This window comes from Abrus precatorius, unplaced genomic scaffold, assembly GCF_003935025.1.
Source record: "Abrus precatorius isolate BTA unplaced genomic scaffold, Abrus_2018 Scaffold3, whole genome shotgun sequence".
Lineage (NCBI taxonomy): Eukaryota > Viridiplantae > Streptophyta > Magnoliopsida > Fabales > Fabaceae > Abrus > Abrus precatorius.
This window is the reverse complement of record NW_020874373.1, coordinates 10,684,338-10,698,899: the sequence shown is the minus strand read 5'-3', so window position 1 is coordinate 10,698,899 and position 14,562 is coordinate 10,684,338. Positions and strand designations below refer to the sequence as shown.

Below are 14,562 nucleotides of genomic sequence, written 5' to 3'. Positions count from 1 at the left end.
GGTTTAAGTACACTTAGGGTATGTTTGGGAGAGAGTTTTTGGAAGGGAATGGAGAGAAGGACTTATTTTTTAATTTTATATTAAAAGAATTATATATTATTTAGGATGACAAATATATTATTAATACATTAAATTTTTGTTATTATATTAATTTATATCTTTTATTTTTAAAAATTATTAATTTTAAATATATTTATTTAAAATATAAAAATAAGTCCCCTCCTCTCTTCTCTTCAAAAACTTTTTCCTAAACATACCTTTACATAGATATCAGAAGAAGTGAGTTATTCATTAGATAAAGTTATCAATGTATAAAAACTGTATAGTTTTAACTATTCCCAAAGTGATGGAATGAGATATTATGATATGTGAGAGGAGAAAATGACTCGTTAGATGGAGTTATCTGTAAAAGATAAATCACCTCTAAAAGCAGAGAATTATTAGAAGGATGAAGCTGCATAAGATTTTATTATATGTGACCCTTTTAAAAATTTAAAAGCATTTTATTTATATTATTTTGATAAATTGTTATTTCATTTTTATCTATATGTATTTTACTATACTAATTATGGATTTTTTTTTAAAAAAAATATCTTCCTTTTACGTAAGTTTCTCAACTTTTGATATACGGTGAAATTCTTAAAATTAAAATTAAATAACTCATTTATATTATTTAAGAGATTTATACTTAATGTTCTATTATTACCAACCATTCATACGTAATTTTTTTTATAATGATTATTTTATCTTCTGTGAGTCTCTGTGACTCATTCCTTTTTTTATTTATTATTTTTAGATCATTCAAAGGTTAAGTTATAGGCTACCAGGAATTGCAGTCCATCATTGTAAAACTATCTACTGGTAGACTTTCAATGTTATGGTGGTTTCTTTGTACTTTTTGTGACACTCTGGCGCTCATGGGACTTTTAGGAAGTAGGATATATAATTTTGAATATGTAATAGATGCTTTCGTGTTGATACCATGTAAATCTAATGTTCCTTTGGTTATTGATAAATTAAAAATCGGTCCTCCAGACGAGTTCTCAAATTTTCGTATGTCAAAGTTATGGAGAAAATTTTATCAAAATTTATATAAATTTAATTTGTTATTTGTTTTGGAGAAATTAATTCTTTTGGGACTATTTCTTTTTATTGTCTTGTTCTCATTGCCATGCTCAAATTTATACTAATTCACTTACATGGTTCAACTTGTGATTGTTTATTTTTCATTAAAATTAGACTAACGCTGTATTGCTCCTTATGTTGTTTTTCCAAAACTTCATAAATCAAAGAATGAATTTACATTTGGCACAAATTTAGAATGGAGTCAGATAAAAATAAAAGGTGCCAATGTTGACAGTCAAAATTAGAGAAGAATTATATATACTAGATCTAAATTTGACAATAGAATTAGTCATTCAAAATTTTGTTGATGTTACCTTGATTTCATCGACATAGAAATTGACGATAGAATGCTTTTGATATATAATTGTTGTTGGCCAAAGAAAGGAAACATATAATCTTTACTTGCACTAAAAGCCTATCCATTTGAGCTAGAAAGTTATTCCACCCCCAAGATTAACAGCTCCAGTGAAGACTTCTTATTATAAATTAGCCGAAATCCAAAAGTGTTGCTGTAAGTTAGCTGAAAATATATTCTTCTGAATTGTAAATTTATCTATGTTATTGTATCCAGAGCACAAAAGTGTAATGCTTATTGTTTTTGTAAATTGACAAATTGTTGTAAATTTCTTGTAACTTCAAAGTTGATCTCTTGTTCTACGTTGTAATATTGAATTTTCTAAAATATCTAGTTTTGTTGTATGGATATTTAGAGTATAGCATTTGTTAAAATTTTCACCGAAGATCGTCTTACTAAAATGAGCCAGCATAATTACAGAGACCACTAACTGTAGAAGAGAATTATTTGCTTTAAAAATAGTTATAAATTGGATACTAAAGGAAAAATAACTTCATTCATTATTTAATAATGAATATTTTCGAAAAAATGTACACCTATTGTCCTGAAAAACATGGACATTACTAGTCACAATACCAAACCATTGGAATGCAACATATAAGGATGGCGATTGAGAAGTATGTGTTATTTTATCTATTATTTAAATTATAAGGATTTATCAAATAAGCATGTATTGACATTGAATCCATCATTGCCTTCTAGCAGCTTGAGGTTTGGCCGCGTGGCTTTGAAAAGCTTTTAAGTCAAACTGGGTTATTAAATATTAAGAATATCATTTATGTTAAGTAAATAAATTAGATCCAAGCCTTAAGTTTGGAAACATGTTAGGCTGATTTATTATCTATTTACTATTTAATTATTAGAATATATATAAAAGTTGAAATGTGAGTTATAGAGTTAATACAGTGCCTTGAAATTTTATCTCTGGAATGAAGTTAATTTTATACACTTTCAGTCTTTCACTTTCTTTCCATCTTTATATTACTGTTGGTCAATGCAAAAGATATAATATCTATATATAAAAAGAAACCTATAGATAGTTACATGCAACAATGGAAAAAAGAACCATTGTAGCCCTGGTTTCAAACATCTAATTTTATGAATATCTGTTCCTTGCTATAGGCAAATCTTTGTTGGCTCTTTTTATCCTTCACAAATATGTTCAGCGACTTCAACCTGAATTATGGAGAATGCCTATGAATTCCTTACGTTCGTGGGTACTTTAGTTGTTTCTTCTAGAGATTTTACTTTAAATTAAATACATAATATACCTATGTGTAAAATATTTAAAGGATTGAAAAATTATTTTTTAAAAGTTTTGCAACGTGAAATAGGTGTTTATTGTTACACTAAAATGTCTATATAATTTTTTTATTTTTCATTGATTAATTAAATTAATAGTAATAATGGTATTTAAATAAAAAATCTTAAATAAAAAATAATAATAGACAAACCCTAAGAAATGATGGGTCAACTTTCCTTATGTATTACTGTACACAATTTCTGACTTGTATATCCACCCTTCAACAACTCACTCTTGTCAAGGTGCAATTCCAGAGCCTTCGATTTGTAAGCCTTTGTGATTTCTCTCTTTTAGAGATTAGCACTTGTATCCTTGGATGTGAATGCAGCGGATACTATTAGGGTATCAATTTTGGAAATGCATATCTTAAAAATTAATTCAATTTCTCTTTCAACAAGTATAAAACTTTAAAAACGCAATTACTTTTCAATGGTCTAATTTTTTGAATCTTGACTTGAATGATTAAAAAATTAACACCAGAAATGTCACCAAAAGTGATAAATATATTCGAACTCTGTTTCTGCTCTTCGCTCATGAACATGGCCGAATTTTTCGTCTTCGATATTGCAGAATCACTGCTACGTAAGCTTGCTTCTCACGTTTATGAAGAAGCTTCTCGAGCCTATCATGTCTATGAGGATCTTCAAGGGATCAAAGACACCTTGTCAATTGTGAAAGGTGTACTATTGGATGCTGAGGAGAAGAAGGAACGGAAGCATGGCTTGCGTGAATGGCTGAGGCAGATTCAAAGCGTCTGCTACTATGCTGAAGATGTCTTTGATGAATTTGAGTGCCAAACATTGCGAAAGCAAGTTGTCAAAGCTTCTGGCAGCATCAAGATCAAGGTAGGCCACTTCCTTTCTTTGTCCAATCCTCTTATTTGCCGTCTTAGGATGGCTCGTCAAATCAAAGATGTTAAGGATAGATTGAATAAGGTAGCAGCTGATGGGAACAAGTTTGGCCTTGAGAGGATTGATGTTGACCAAAGAGTTCTGCAAAGGAGAGAAATGACTTATTCCCATGTTGATGCTTCTGGTGTGTTAGGAAGGGAGAATGATAGGGAAGAAATTATCAAGCTTTTGTTGCAACCTCTCCCTGATGGTGGCTGTGATCAAAGCCTGTGTGTTATTCCCATAGTCGGTATTGGTGGCTTGGGGAAGACCACACTTGCGAAGTTGGTGTTCAATGATAGGAGGATGGATGAAGTTTTTCAATTAAAGATGTGGGTCTGTGTCTCGGATGATTTTGATATTAGGCAGATCATTATTAAAATCATCAACTCTGCTTCTGCTTCAGCTCCAACTATTGCTCTTGGTCTCCAAGAAAATGTCAACCACTTAGACATTGAGCAGCTACAGAGAATTCTCAGATATAAACTTGTTGGTCATAAGTTTTTACTCGTCTTAGATGATATATGGAATGATAATCGTGCAAAATGGATAGAGTTGAAAGACTTGATAAACAGTGGAGCTGTGGGAAGCAAGGTCTTGGTGACAACACGTAGTAACTCAATTGCTTCAATGATGGGCACTGTTCCCTCCTACAATTTAGCAGGCCTTTCTCTGGAGAATTGTTTATCTCTGTTTGTCAAATGGGCATTCAAGGAAGGAGAAGATAAAAAATATCCAAATCTAGTGGAGATTGGAAAGGATATTGTGAAAAAATGTCGAGGGGTTCCATTGGCAGTGAAAACATTAGGAAGTTCCCTGTTCTCAAATTTTTCGTTGGATAGTTGGGAATTTGTAAGAAACCATGAAATTTGGAAATTAAAACAAAAGAAAGGTGACATTTTACCGGCCCTTAAGCTGAGCTATGATCAAATGCCATCCAATTTGAGGCACTGTTTTGCTTTGTTTTCACTTTTCCCTAAAGATTTTGGCTTAACTCATTTTCATGCTAGTAATCTTTGGCTGGCACTTGGATTGCTTCAATCTCCAGATGGAAGTCAAAAGCCTGAGAACATTGCAAGGCAATATATTGTTGAGTTACATTCAAGATCATTTCTTGAGGACTTTGAGGACCTTGGCCACATTTACTATTTCAAAGTACATGATTTGGTACATGATCTTGCACTGTATGTTGCAAAAGAGGAGTTTCTTGTGGTAAATTCCTGTTCAAGCAATATACTTGATCAAGTAATGCATTTATCAATTGTTGAAAATGATTCACTTAGCCCTACTTTGTCCCCCAAGTCTCGCGTGAGAACTATTTTATTTCCCATCGATGGAATAGGTGTTGACAGTGAAGCTCTTTTGGAGACATGGATATCAAGATACAAATACTTACGGGTTTTAGATTTAAGTGATTCCTCTTTTGAGAATCTACCTAATTCAATTGCTAAATTGGAGCATCTGCGATCCCTCGATCTTGCAAATAATTGCAAAATAAAAAGACTTCCTCGTTCTATTTGCAAACTACAAAATTTGCAATTTTTATCACTCAGAGGATGCATGCAGCTTGAAACATTGCCTAGAGGATTAGGGAATCTAATCAGCCTTCAACATTTGTATATAACCACAAAACAATCTGTTCTGTCAGAGAATGTATTTGCAAGCTTGAGTAATCTTGAATACTTGGGTTTTGAATACTGTGACAATTTGAAGCTTTTGTTCAGAGGGGTAGCAGAACTCTCTTCCCTTCAAGCCTTGATTGTTCAATCATGTGGGAGCCTAGAGTCCTTACCTCTTTACATTCTTCCTAAATTAGAGGTTCTGTTAGTAATACGATGTGAGATGCTAAAGCTGCCGTTGAACTACGAAACCCCAATCCAAAAGTTAAGGATGAAATTTCTGCATCTTGAGCATTTTCCAAGGCAGATGGCATTGCCTGAATGGATTCAAGGAGCTTCTGACACCCTAAAGACATTGCTAATTTTAGATTTTCCTAGTCTTGAGGTGCTTCCTGAGTGGCTAACAAGAATGACTAATCTTAAGATACTCCATATTGTGAACTGTCCTCAACTGACGTGTCTCCCAAGTGACATGCAACACCTCACTGCCCTTGAAGATTTGACCATAGATGGTTGTCCTGAGTTGTGTCGAAAATGTCAGCCACAGTCTGGTGAGTACTGGCCGTTGATTGCTCACATCAAACACGTTTCCATTGCAGATCCAAGACAAGAGGGGAAATTTCTTTTTCGAATGCAATCGCGGTTGCGGCTGAGATTGCACGGTTGGTAAAATTGGAATATTTTCTAGAGCTAAAATTTACTTACTAGTACAAAATTGACCTAGTAGAAATTCCAGAAGCTGGCACAAAATTTTGTTTTTTGTCTCTTCTTTCTTCCTTTTCAAATTATGGTTTATGTATGTTACATTGAGTTTATTTCACGGCAGTGCTGTGTGGATTAGTGTATAAGTTATGCATTATTCTGGTTTTATTAGACATGGTACCTTGTTATGACAAGCGAGCATCTTCAGTGCCTGTTTGTTCATATGTCAAAATCGAGTTTCATGTAATTCAAATTCCCAATATCGTTGAAGTCCTGATTGAGTGGCAGTGACTTATTTTCAAAATGAGGAAACTCTGATTTGAGCCCTTAGTACCTCTTGAAAGTACTAACTCAATTTTTATTTCTCTGACCGTTTCTCTCTTATCTATCTCTTATCAATTTTTATTATCTATCTACAATTTTATTCTTTAAATAAATTCTTTATTTCTTTTAGTAGAAATATTTAGTGCCAAGCAAATTTTATAAAAAAATGTTAACTTTTTAGCTTATTTTTTAATTCTCTAATTTTCAAACATCAATTAAATGTATCATTTTCGGTTAATTACACATAATTTCATTAATCAAATAGGAAGAAAAGGAAAAAAGAACACAATGATAATGATAATAATTAAGAAAAAAATGGGACACAGATAGTAATTGACAATGTTAAATATAGTTAATAAAAAATGACATATTTGATTAATGCTTCAAAGAACTAAAATAAAATAAAATTAAAAGAAACACTAAAACAAAAAGTGAAATTATAGGGTTAAAATGGAATAGAAAATAGAGAAATAAACCGAAAAAAGAATAAAATTAGAAGATTAGAGCATTAAGTTTGCATTGTAAATTTTATTTACATTTTAATATTATAGTCATTCATGGTTATTTGTTTCTCTTACAAGGTTGATATTAAGAGAAAAAAAGAGGAGCAGTGCCCGTGTTTGGAGAAGAAAAAGTTGTTGTATTCATCAAGACGTGATTTACAAAACCATTCTGGTGACAATCTTGCAATTTGAAAATAGAATTGCACCAGGACGGTAAAAAAAGTCCAACAAAGAACAAGGATTGGAAAAACAAAATTTAAACTTTATCTTGTATTCTTTACTAATTTGATATGGTTACATTGAGAGATATAATTTTTTATAAAATAACATTCATTAATTAAATATAGTTGAAATTGTCTCTGTCCGGTTGTCGGTGACCATACTATGTTATTACAATATACAACAGCATGAAGTAAAGCAATATTAAATTATTTGGTTAAGGAAATGGTGCGTCACAGCTGGATTGAGAATTTGAGATTGACGGTGGACTTTGTTATATGAACAAATAAGGACATGTAGATGTAGCCATAATCGCCATCACAATCATAGACACACCCAACCACAAAATGGGCAAATCATTTGTCTTCGATATCGCTGAATCACTGCTAACGAAGCTTGCTTCTCAGGCTTATGAAGAAGCTTCTCTAGCCTATGGTGTCTATGAAGATTTGCATGCGATCAAAGACACTTTGTCAATAGTCAAAGGTGTGCTATTGGATGCTGAGGATAAGAAGGAGCATAATCATGCCTTGCGTGAATGGCTGAGGCAGATTCAAAACGTATGCTCTGATGCTGAAGATGTTTTGGATGGATTTAAGTGTCAAACATTGCGAAAGCAAGTTGTCAATGCTTCTGGCAGCATAAGGATGAAGGTAGGACACTTCTTTTCTCCATCTAATCCTCTCGTTTTCCGTCTTAGGATGGCTCATCAAATCAAAGATGTTAGGGACAGATTGGATAAGGTTGTTGCTGACGGGAACAAGTTTGCTCTTGAGAGGGTTGATGTTGACCAAAGACTTGTAGTGCAAAGGAGGGAAATGACTTATTCCCATGTTGATGCTTCAGATGTGATAGGAAGGGAGAATGATAGGGAGGAAATTTTCAAGCTTTTGATGCAACCTCTCCCTGATGGTGGTGGTGATAAAAGCCTGTGTGTTATTCCCATAGTGGGTATTGGAGGCTTGGGGAAGACCACACTTGCAAAGTTGGTGTTCAATGATAAGAGGGTAGATGAAGTTTTCCAATTGAAGATGTGGGTCTGTGTCTCTGATGATTTTGATATTAGGCAGATAATTATTAAGATCATCAACTCTGCTTCTTCCTCTACTTCAGCTTCAGCTCCAAATATTGCTAATGCTCATCATGAAGACATTAACAACTTAGATATGGAGCAGCTACAGAGTCGTCTGAGATGTAAGCTTTCTGGTCAGAGGTTTTTGCTTGTGTTAGATGATATATGGAATGATGATTATGCAAAATGGGTAGAGTTGAAAAGTTTAATAAATGTTGGCGCAGTAGGAAGCAAAATATTAGTGACAACACGGAGTAACTCAATTGCTTCAATGATGGGCACTGTTTCCTCGTATGTTTTAGAAGGCCTTTCTCTGGAGCATTGTTTGTGTCTGTTTGTCAAATGGGCATTCAAGGAAGGTGAAGAAAAGAAACATCCAAATTTAGTGGAGATCGGAAAAGAAATTGTGAAAAAATGCCGAGGAGTTCCACTAGCAGTGAGAACCTTAGGAAGTTCACTGTTTTTAACTTTTGATTTAGAAAAGTGGGAATTTGTGAGGGACCATGAGATATGAAATTTAAAACAAAAGAGAGATGACATTTTACCTGCCCTTAAGTTAAGCTATGACCAAATGCCATCCCATATGAGGCACTGTTTTGCATACTTCTCCCTTTATCCTAAAGATTCTGGCTTCACTAGCTCTCAAATTACTAATCTTTGGGTGGCACTTGGTTTACTCCAATCCTCAGATGGTAGTCAAAAGCAAGAAAATATTGCAAGGCAATATATAGATGAGTTACGTTCAAGATCATTTCTTCAGGATTTTGAGGACTTTGGCCACTTTTACTATTTCAAAGTACATGATTTGGTACATGATCTTGCACTGTATGTTGCAAAAGAGGAGTTTGTAGTGGTGAACTCTCATACTCGGAATATACCTGAACATGTAAGGCATTTATCAATTGTTGAAAATAATTCACTTGGCCGAACTTTGTTCCCCAAATCCAGAAGTGTGAGAAGTATACTCTTTCCTATAGACGGAGTGGGTCTTGACAGTGAAACTCTGTTGGATACATGGGTAGCAAGGTACAAATACTTACGGGTTTTAGATTTAAGTGATTCTTCATTTCAGACCCTACCTAATTCAACTGATAAATTGGAGCATCTTCGAATTCTGAATCTTTCTAATAACCGCAAAATCAAAAGGCTTCCTCATTCTATATGCAAACTCCAAAATTTGCTAGTTTTGTCACTTAGAGGATGCATGGAGCTTGAAACATTGCCTAAAGGATTAGGGAAGCTGATCAGCCTTCGACAACTGTATATAACCACAAAACAATCTGTTCTGTCACATAATGAAATTAGCAGCTTGAGTAATCTTCAAACTTTGAGTTTTGAATATTGCTACAATCTGGAGTTTTTGTTTGGAGTGGAACAACTCTCTTCCCTTGAAGCCTTGATTGTTCAATCATGTAGGAGCCTGAAGTCCTTACCTCTCTCTATTCTCCCTAAATTAGAGGCTCTATTAATCTTGGACTGTAAGATGCTAAATCTGTCACTGATGCATGAAAACCCAATCGAAGAATGGCCTAAAGTTGGAAGTCCAGTCCAAAGATTGAGTTTGAAATTTTTGCATCTTGAGTATTTTCAACAGCCACATAAATTGCCAAGATGGATTGAAGGAGCTGCATATACTTTACAGACTTTGTTAATTTTGAATTTTTCTAATCTTGAGATGCTTCCTGAATGGCTAACAACAATGACTCATCTTAAAATGCTCCATATTGTTAACTGTCCTCAACTGTTTTATCTCCCAAGTGACATGCATCGCCTCACTTCCCTTGAAGATCTGACTATAGATGGTTGCTCTGTGTTGTGTAGAAGATGTAAGCCACAATCTGGTCAATACTGGCCCATGATTGCTCACATCAAACGCCTTTCCATTGGAGAACCAGGACCAGAGTGGTATTCCATGTTCTCCAATGAAGATGAAGAAAAAAGGTAAGAATATTGTTTAATTGTCAAAACTTTGACATACTTTTCAATTTTATCCACATTTAGTAACATTTAGTATAGTGCAATATAAATTATGCTTTCACAATCATCCAGATTAATGTAAATTGTAAAGTCATTCTGAGAAGTTACTTGCATTTCAAAGATTGGCCCGTTGAATGTTTAAACTTCTAGTTTGTGAAGACAAAATAAGTCATCCACACCTTTGAACAAATCTATCTCCTGACCCTTCCTTTTTACGTTGGAGGTTAATCTTGGAAATCTCACGCTCATCCTTTGTTTTGCTTATTAGTTTTTGTGTTGTGCTAGACCCTATACCGTGTCATTTCAATTGCTCAATTAATTCTATTTATTATTCTGTTTTATGCATGCTTGTTTATACTAATTATTTTTTTAATTTTGATACCATTTTTTGTTGGATGGAATACTGGGAAGTTTTCTGGATCGAATGGATGGAATCGGAGGAGTCTAAAAATTGAAATATATCTATGTCCTTTGTTCAAGAGAAGGCTGTATTGAAAGGAATTGTGAAGACTCCCAGTAGTGGTTAACAAGAAGTTATTAGAATAGGTAATGTTTTAAATATATTTCCTTATGTCAATATTTTATGACATGTTAGTAGTTACTAATGTAGTGCAATCATTACTTCAATCCTAGGATGGTTCAAAGTACACGATCTAGTGCATGATCTTGCATTGTATGTTGCCAAGGAGTAGTTTCTAGTGGTAAACTCCTACTTTAATGATTCACTTAGCCATGCTTTGTCCCCAAGTCAGAAGAAATACTTCAATCCTAGGATGTTTACTTACCAATTACTTATTTCTGCAGATTAGTTCAGTTTCAAGAAGTGAATTGCTACTGTATACATACACGACACCTTCTCTTTTTACTTAATTCTTCAAGTTTCATTTTCAGCATTTGATTGAGATCTCGAACCATCTCAAGACGTAAGCAAGTCTATGGTCTTATTTTTGTTAAGAGTTCTAAAACAAGTTTATACATATATATTCATTTTAAGAAATCATATTATACAAAATAATATCCATTTAGTAATAATTACAATTAAATCATTTTATATAGGTTTAGTTTAAACAAATTTCTCAATAAGTACTTCTACGAGTAAAATTACTTAAAATAAATTAAACTTCTCTCGTAAATTAAAAATAACTTGTATTTTTTTTATTTTTAGAAGTTCTCTCATTTAATTTTTATAAAATTTAAGAAGTATAAGTTATTTTTAATTTACGAGCAAAGTTTTATTTATCTTTTATATTAATTTTTTCTCACGAGTACTTCTAATAAACTTACTCAAACTAGACTATATTACAATTTTTTAAAATTATGCTCAAGGACACAGGTTAAGAAGTTTAAAATAATTTTTTATTAAAAATTAAAAGTTATTGTCTCAAAGTTAAAAAAATTTAATATATAGTTTAAATGATAATTTAAAGCATTTAATAAAATACATTTAATAATTTTAACATGTATTTGTGAATATATATATATATATATATATACATATATATAGATTAAGAAAATTATATACAGTAATATATCATTATTTTTAAAATCATATATATTAATCTTTAATATTAATATGCTGATTTTTATATTCATCTTTATTATATAAATTGTCAAAATAAAACTCTAACCGTAATTATAAAATAGTGCCACTGAACCCGTTTTTTCCAGTTTTGTAATATACGATTCCTAAACTTACGTGATCTAACCTCCCAAGAGCAATCCCCGCCCATTCACATGCATAGTTAGCTTTTGGCTAAAATTGGTACTCTCTTCGGTATTATTTAGAGTAAACTATACTCTCCTCCATTTAAATATACATATATTATCTTGTCTTTTTTATTTTAAAATATTATAATTTTATTTTTTAAAAATCAAAATATTTTATAATTTAATTTATTTTAAGTTTTTATTTAAAATACTATTAAATATTCAATTTGACTATTTTTATCAAATATCTTTTTTAATAAATTATATATATATATATATATAATTTTCAAGAAGTTAAACAAATTCAACGTACTTTTGCTTCAATGATGGGCACTGTTCCCTCATATGTTTAAGAAGGCCTTCTCTAGAGGATTGTTTGTCTCTTTTTCTCAAATGGGCATTTAAGGAAGGTGAAGAAGAAAATATCCACATTTAGTGGAGATAGGAAAAGAAATTGTGAAAAAATCTCGAGGGATTCCACTAGCAGTGAGAACCCTAGGAAGTTGCCTTCTCTCAAAATATGATTTACGTAAGTGGGAATTTGTGAGACCATGAAATATGGAATTTAAAGCAAAAAAGAGATGACATTGTACCTGCTATTAAGCTATGACCAAATGCCATCTCATTTAAGGCATTGTTTCGCTTACTTTTCCCTTTACCCCAAAGATTTTGGTTTCATTAGTGCTCAAACTACTAATCTTTGGCTGGCACTTGGGTTACTTCAATCCCAGGATCAAAATGAAAAGCTAGAGGATATTGCAAGGGAATATATAAATGAACTATATTCAAGATATTTTCTTCAGGATTTTGAGGACTTTGGCCACTTTTACTACTTCAAAGGACCTTGCACTGTATGTTGCCAAAGAGGAGTTTCTAGTGGTAAATTCCAATGCTCGGAATATACCTGAGCATACCTGAGCATGTGAGACATTTATCAATTGTTGAAAACGATTCACTTGGTCATGCTTTGTTCCCCAACTCCAAAAGTGTGAGAAGTATACTATTTCCTACCAAAGGTGTGGGTCCTGACAGTGAAACTCTTTTGGAAACATGGATATAAAGGTACAAATACTGGCGGATTTAGAGCTTCTGTTAGTCATTGACTGTAACATGCTTGATATGTCACTGATGCTTGAAAGTCCAATAACAAACTTCCAAGATTTGAGAATGAAATTTTTGCAGCTTGAGTATTTTCGTGAGCCACTGAAATTGCCAGAATGGATTGCAGGAGCTGCATACACTTTACAGAGTTTGTTCATTTTGAATTTCGTAATCTTGAGATGCTTCCTGAATGGATTACAACAATGACTCATCTTAAGATGCTTCATATTGTTAATTGTCCTCAAATGTGGTATCTCCCCGTTGACATGCATCATCTCACTGCCCTTGAAGATTTGACCATGTCCCCGAATTGTGTAGAAGATGTCAACCACAATCTGGTGAATACTGGTCCATGATTGCTCACATCAAACGTGTTTACATTGGAGAACCAAGACACGATGGATTTTCTCTGCTTTCTAATGAAATTAAAGGAGAATGATAACAATTTTATTTTGTCACTAAACTTCGACACGCTTTTTGATTTTATCCTTGTTTACTGTTTGGTATAGAGCAAGAGAAAAGTATGCTTAGCACAACAATCCAAATTAATGTAAAGCCATTCTTAGCAGATGTTTGCATATCAATGATTGGTCACTTGAATATTTAACTTCTAATATGAGAAGAACATGAAAATTTTATTTTTATGACAAGCCATCCACCTCTTTGAGCTAAATCTATGTACTTTGAACTAAAACTATTATTTTGTTTTGTTTTGTTTTTTTCTCCTTGACGTTTATGGTTTTAAATAAATATTTTTTTAAATTTCATAAAAAAGTTATTACTTAAATTTTTATTATTCTTTTCATCTATTTTATTAATATTCTCACTTATTTATTATTTTCTACCAAACAAACATTAATTATTAAGTTTAAAATTATAAACAAAACATTAATTGTTCATTGATTTAAATTGATTTAATTATCTTGAAAATCTCCCCCACATCCTTTGTTTTGCTTAGTTGATTTTTCCATTATGCGAGACCCATCTGCCCATAACATGTCATTCTAGTTTGTATTTGAAAACACGTTAAAAACTCTGGAAACTAGATTTAATATAGAAGTTATAACTAATAGCGTTTAAGTAACGTGAATATATGGCCATTTAAACATAAATCCAATCACATATTTAATTGCTCAATTAATTATATTTGTTATTTATTTATTTATTTTGCATATATGTTGGTACTAATTTTATTTATTTATTCTGATACCATGTCTAACTGGATGGAATACTGGAAAGCTTTCTGGATCGAACAGATGGTCACATAAGAGACTAGAAATTGGAATATAACTACATTAAGGGAATTGTTATTTGTACCACTTCGCTTATTGTGATTTTTGTAATTTAATTTCTGGAAGTGTTTTTAATACCTTTTAGAAACTAAATTTTGAAGTTATTTTGTTAATGACTTCTGGAATTTAATTTTTGAAAAGTTTTAAACACACTTTCAAAAACTAAATTCCAAAAGTGACAATAAAAAAAAAAGTTCAAATAACAAAAAGGGTAGTGCAAAAAATAATCTTCCCAATCCATTGTTCAAGAGAAGGCTGTACTAGAAGGAATTGTGAAGACCCAAGCCCAGAAGTAACAAGCAGTTATTAAGATAGGTAATGTTTCAAGGAAAATGCTTGTCAGTACGAATTGTGTAACATAAAATGTAATACG

The 14,562-nt window shown here is 32.3% G+C and overlaps 3 protein-coding genes and 1 pseudogene across 6 annotated transcripts; all 4 read left to right on the top strand.

The window, feature by feature from the left end:
- The first annotated feature begins 3,004 nt into the window (after positions 1–3,004).
- On the top strand, positions 3,005–6,357 carry LOC113863572 (putative disease resistance protein RGA3). The gene is made up of 2 exons (XM_027497202.1): positions 3,005–3,025; positions 3,354–6,357. Exon 2 carries the CDS (start codon positions 3,677–3,679, stop codon positions 5,960–5,962), a length of 2,286 nt encoding a protein of 761 aa, XP_027353003.1. The 5' UTR covers positions 3,005–3,025; positions 3,354–3,676; the 3' UTR covers positions 5,963–6,357.
- Positions 6,358–7,363: 1,006 nt separating this feature from the next.
- LOC113863433 (disease resistance protein RGA2-like) lies at positions 7,364–10,980 on the top strand. Of its 4 annotated transcripts, XM_027497014.1 has the most exons (4): positions 7,388–10,053; positions 10,501–10,635; positions 10,723–10,790; positions 10,894–10,980. In XM_027497014.1, exon 1 carries the CDS (start codon positions 7,388–7,390, stop codon positions 8,624–8,626), a length of 1,239 nt encoding a protein of 412 aa, XP_027352815.1. In that variant the 3' UTR covers positions 8,627–10,053; positions 10,501–10,635; positions 10,723–10,790; positions 10,894–10,980. The 4 variants fall into 4 exon arrangements, with proteins under 4 accessions (XP_027352813.1, XP_027352815.1, XP_027352814.1 ...); XM_027497012.1 differs by having other exon boundaries at positions 7,364–10,053; positions 10,723–10,914; XM_027497013.1 differs by lacking the exon at positions 10,723–10,790 and having other exon boundaries at positions 10,894–10,952.
- LOC113862161 (putative disease resistance protein At3g14460) lies at positions 8,684–10,057 on the top strand. Its single transcript, XM_027495288.1, has one exon. The coding sequence runs from the start codon at positions 8,684–8,686 to the stop codon at positions 10,055–10,057; it is 1,374 nt and encodes a 457-aa protein (XP_027351089.1).
- On the top strand, positions 10,554–12,880 carry LOC113862160 (annotated as a pseudogene).
- Positions 12,881–14,562: the final 1,682 nt, after the last annotated feature.

What these genes read in the sequence shown, in the direction of transcription:
- LOC113863572 (XM_027497202.1), top strand. Translation starts at nt 3,677, where the DNA reads ATGGCTCGTCAAATCAAAGATGTTAAGGATAGATTGAATAAGGTAGCA.
- LOC113863433 (XM_027497014.1), top strand. Translation starts at nt 7,388, where the DNA reads ATGGGCAAATCATTTGTCTTCGATATCGCTGAATCACTGCTAACGAAG.
- LOC113862161 (XM_027495288.1), top strand. Translation starts at nt 8,684, where the DNA reads ATGCCATCCCATATGAGGCACTGTTTTGCATACTTCTCCCTTTATCCT.